Source organism: Atta cephalotes, assembly GCF_000143395.1.
Source record: "Atta cephalotes unplaced genomic scaffold scaffold00030, whole genome shotgun sequence".
NCBI classification, from domain to species: Eukaryota; Metazoa; Arthropoda; class Insecta; order Hymenoptera; family Formicidae; genus Atta; species Atta cephalotes.
In genome coordinates, this window is record NW_012130094.1 from 1,219,178 (window position 1) to 1,224,498 (window position 5,321).

The 5,321-nt window shown below is 30.4% G+C and overlaps 1 protein-coding gene across 1 annotated transcript in view; it reads left to right on the forward strand.

The window, feature by feature from the left end:
* LOC105620908 (relaxin receptor 1) overlaps nt 1-5,321 on the forward strand; it is a 10,716-nt gene that overhangs the window by 3,722 nt on the left and 1,673 nt on the right. The window contains exons 8-18 of the mRNA XM_012202385.1: nt 55-126; nt 209-280; nt 712-783; nt 1,053-1,124; nt 1,317-1,388; nt 1,713-1,783; nt 1,932-2,093; nt 2,629-2,774; nt 3,174-3,324; nt 3,583-3,712; nt 4,096-4,286. Coding sequence (XP_012057775.1) covers nt 55-126; nt 209-280; nt 712-783; nt 1,053-1,124; nt 1,317-1,388; nt 1,713-1,783; nt 1,932-2,093; nt 2,629-2,774; nt 3,174-3,324; nt 3,583-3,712; nt 4,096-4,286 — 1,211 coding nt within the window. The remainder of the gene's footprint in view (nt 1-54; nt 127-208; nt 281-711; nt 784-1,052; nt 1,125-1,316; nt 1,389-1,712; nt 1,784-1,931; nt 2,094-2,628; nt 2,775-3,173; nt 3,325-3,582; nt 3,713-4,095; nt 4,287-5,321) is intronic.

Genomic DNA, 5,321 nt, shown 5'->3' on the forward strand with positions numbered 1-5,321 from the left:
ATAAAAATAAAAAATGTATACATGTACGTTTAATTTTCCGAAATCGCATTTTAGAATATTGGACGGAAACCATTTCGAGTCAATAACGGAAGATCTCTTTGCCGGATGCCCCGCTTTAAAATCACTGTACGTACGAAGTAGATTACGGAAGCGATTACTGTCATTGTTAATAAGATTCATGCGAGCTAACGGCTCAACGATGATTCAGGAGTATGGAGGACAATAGCATAAGCAGCATCGACGAGAACGCGTTTCGGAATTTGCAACAACTTGTTGAGCTGTAAGTGCATAAATGTTAATGTGACTCGATTTCAAATTAACGGTACTAACGTTCGGTTATTGTAACTGAAGGATAAAATCTCGTGTCATTCAAATCGTCGATTCAATATTATCATGTCAAGTTGCGCAATCGATTATCTTTCAAAATAACTTTCCGGATTTTTTTTATTCTAATCGCAATACAAATATAATTATACGCAGTGTTTAATTTTTTATTGTCTGTTTCTTTATATATTTGTAATTCGCATCTGTTCAAAGTTGAAGTATTGAAGATTTATTACCGTACAACAGACGATGACGCAGATACAGTTAGAAGTTGGAAACTACATTTTATCTCGACCATTATTAATGGCAAACTCTACTGCATCTAATGGATTGACTATAAATCAGATATCAACGATCGAACACAATTAAAATAGAGCCTTGTTTCAGTAACTTGGCATACAACAGGATAGTCACGATACCGTCAAACATGTTCCAGTCCGTGAATAATCTGTCGAAGCTGTAAGTATAAATATCCATGTTATAATATCAACCAGCGTGATAATCAGCCTTACTACTAAATGTTTAAGCTACATACGTGCTTGAGCTCTATTCGCTGATACTTAACACTAAAGATCTGTTCGCGAAAGTACTATGGAAACGTCACGTACTCGCGAGTATAACCGGTTTTAATTATAATTTAAGCTTGTATGTATAAACTGGAATCTGTTTAAAAATAAAATCCATTACTCTAGCAGTGTTAGTCATGATATAATCTCATCTTCTTTCAGATTAATCGGTTACAATCCTGTCGTCGAGTTATCAATGACGCTTTTTAATCCTTTAAATAATCTTCGCTCTCTGTAAGTTTCAAGCTCGCTACGCGAGCGCGCCGCGCGCTTTTTTTCCGACTTAACAATAATAATAATAATATGAAACTATAGCATAAACTTTTTATATTCATTTTATGAATAAATCTGTTTTTTATATCTTAATTTATATTAGTACAAATTAATAGAATAAATAATTAACTTTTTCATTATAAAACATTTCAGAAGTGTCGAAGATATAAACATGGATAATATGGATAAAAACGCATTCGATGTGTTTCCAAGGCTTGATTTTATGTAGGTTTTTTTGTTGTTACAATTAAATAATTCATACAATAGCGTTCTTTTTTATAAACAAAAGGATTTTTTATTTTTTAAATAACTAAAAAACAAATCTTTGCTTTCTTTCATAATGTAATTTCTGCAAAATCTTTGATCTTTCAATATATTGTTATAATTTTATTTTCTATTTTTCAAGTCTAAAGTTTTGAATCTAATTAATATACAGAACAATATATATATATATATAATTTGTAACTTCTAAATTCATTAAATTTTAAGACTACTTTAAGATTTGATAATTTAATTATAATCAATAACATAAGACATCAAATTTTTCAGATATTTCAAGAAATTTCACTACTGCATGACTTACGCGCCGAAGGTGCAGAAATGTAGACCAACTAGCGATGGTAAAGCATACATCACGATTAGATAAAAACTACTTAAATTGCAATAACAACTGATTAATTCAATATTGAATCAAACGCGACAAGATGTATATAAGGAAGATGATTCAGTGCTTTCTCTCTTTTCCTCTTTTTCTCTTTTTTTCTGAAGGTATGTCATCGATATCTCATTTGCTGGACAAGCCTCTATTAAGGGCTGCTGTTTGGACCATATCTTGTCTCACTTGTCTCGGTAATAGTCTCGTTTTGTGGGGAAGATTCACTGCTAAAGATGAGAATCGTGTTTTGAGTATCATTATCCGAAATCTCGCAGGTAATTGTACAAATGTATTCCTAGCAAGATATTTATGGAATTTTTGTGTGAAGAAACTTCTTCTCATATTCTTAAAAAAAAAAAACCTATTAAAATAAGCAAATTGATAACAAATTATCGCCAAATTCAAACATTCGGAAAATTGGAAAAAGCAAAATAGTTTTTAAGTATCATATAATAATTATACAAAAATATGGGGCTAAGGTAAAAATAATTTTCTGATTTTATTATTCTAAATATCATCCTTTTGATAATAAACGAATAATAAAATGTAGAGTAAAATTTTTGAAAACTCAAAATTTTCAATAACTGCTCGCTGCCGCTGTCTCGCATGGTTAGACATAGACAGACATGAAATAATGATAGTATAAATCCCTATATTCAAATGATTCGTGATACGTATCGAATCACGAAGTGCACGCGAGTTATCATAGTTTCCGGTTCACAATAAAGCGCAACACGATGATCGATCGAGCATATTAATGTTAGGCTCACTATAAATTACAAGACGGTAAAGTCACGTAATCCTTTATAGTGTCCGACATGTTGATGGGAATATACCTCTTCATAATCGCCATAGAAGATGCGAGGTTTCGCGATAACTACAAAGAGGTAGCAAGTATATGGATGTCCTCATGGCCCTGCATACTCCTAGGAGCGTTGGCGATGACATCATCCGAGGTATGCACATTAACACCTTGCTGAATTCCACAATTTTCAATTCGCAACGTACAATTGCTATTTAACGGTACTATTTATAATGACCGCTTATGCTACTGTTCAACAAAATCTGGACAAAGTCGACATATGTTAGCAATATATATAATAGTATATTTAATTTTACGTAATTAACTGTAAAGCATTTGCGATTTAAATCACAATCATCGCTCAAATACACATCGACACAGACCATATATTTCCTGAAACAAATTCAATAGATTTAAATATAACTGCCTTTTCATGCGTTTCTAATTTTTTTTATAGTTAGATATAAATTACAGTTAGACATAAATTGATATTATAGAGAATATTTTTAAAAATATCGAAATTAAAATAGATGATTATAAATTGTTTGGTAAGGTTTCCATGCTTATCCTGTCATTTATGTCCGTGGAGCGATTTATTCTGATCGCAGCACCTTTGAAGTGTCATCACGCCATGACATCTCAAGCTGCAGCCTCATCGATGATCGTCATTTGGATCGTCGGACTTATTATCGCTCTTGCGCCAGGTTCGTTTACGCGAAAGAATGATTTTATTTTATTTTTTAATTCCTTTTTAATTAATTTTTTTTATTTTATCTATTATTTATTATATAACACAACATAGCAAAATATAAACATCTCAATTTTTTTCGTATTTCAAATATTTATATGAGTCACTATAATTACACGCATCATTTTAATAAATCTGAAGATTTTTTTCAACAGAAAATAAAAAAAATTTTCCATAATCATTATCTATGAATTGTTTCCTCTGGATTCAAAAGTTATCCATTGGAGAAGCAGTACAAGATTCTATGGTGTCAATGGAATGTGTTTTCCTCTACATATAGACGATCCATATCTAATAGGCTGGGAATATTCGGCTTTTATCTTTCTGGGACTTAATCTCATCGGGTAAATAGTGTATTATTATAAGATTCTTGTAATTAAACCATAGATTAAATTATGCAATATTTGTCATTTTTAAGATTGTACTATAATTTATTAAGATTTTCTCTTTGATTTTCTGATATATCACAACAAAATTTCTAAAATTTATTTAGAAAAATTATATTCAAATAGCTAATTTTTGAAATTAAATCTACAATGTGTAATTGTATCTAATTATTATAGTACCAGAATTTTCGAATAAGTTCAATTATGTCAACGGTATAACATTCGTTAAAAAAATTTTAATCAACATGCCACGAGTTTGATCGATTCTCATTTCGTGATTGCCATAATATTACTTCGGAAGAAAGGAAGCCTTTCAAAGCTATCATTGCATTCATTTGCAGATTGATGATTATTGGTTACGTTTACATTGCAATGTTCACCAACATCTGGAGAACGCGCCGTGCCACGCCATTGTCGGTCGGCGATTCTGAGTTCACCCTCAGGTTCTTTCTAATCGTGTTGACAGACGCGGCATGTTGGGCACCGATTATAGCGTTGAAAATCCTCGCCATGATGAAATATCCCGTGCCACGTAAGCAGAAACGCTAATGACACTTTTCACGTTCCCATCGACTTCATTATAGTATCTCCGTTACAATCTTTACTCGATAAATATGCATGCAAGTCTTTAAGCTTTATCTTTCAACAACTTTACATTTATCTTAAGAAATACGAAAAAATAAAATATTTTCTCTATTGTTTTATTCGTGAAAAATTAATCTAAAAAATTAAAATTGTTATATCAAATTAAGAAAGAGAAATCCTATTTTTAGTCAAAGTGAATCTTAATGCTTCAATATTCGATGTGACTTATATACATATGCATGTACATATCCAATTCTGCAAACCGTGCACCGAAATCTTTTACAGTCTTGAAACCCAATCACGGACAGAACTAAACTAATCACATATTAATTATCTAGAGTAATGGTGTCACATATTAAATTGATACGTTAAATAATTATATTTTATACTAATAAACATTTTATATAAAAATATTAATAATTTGATTAATAAGATTTACTGGAAATAATTTTATTACGAAAATTACCTTAGCCGGGATTTGAACCCGGATCTCTTGTATTTCCAAGTCCTATATTTCTGTAAGTGGGCGTCTTCTTATTTCGACCACAGAGGCAATAACCAATAACTAATGAAAAAAATATCATGTTTCAAAACGTATATCCTACTTTCGATCAAAGCGGATCTTAGCGCTTGAATATTTCGGTGTAAAAATAAATCAAATTAAGAAAGTTAAGTCCTATTTTAGTCAAAGCGGATTTTAGTACTTATTAAAACCCTAAAATCTGCTTTGACCGAAAATAGGATTTCTCTTTCTTAATTTAATTTATTCTCATCAGTTAATTTAATCTCGAATTAAAATTGTTAGAATTATATACATCACCATTCAAAAGTATTTGCCTGTCACATTCCCGATTTTTGTATGTATCTCTTTTACTTGCCTAAATTCCGTAATAATTCTATTATATATTCTTTATATGTATATATATATATATATATATATATATATATATATATATATATATATATATATATATATATATAT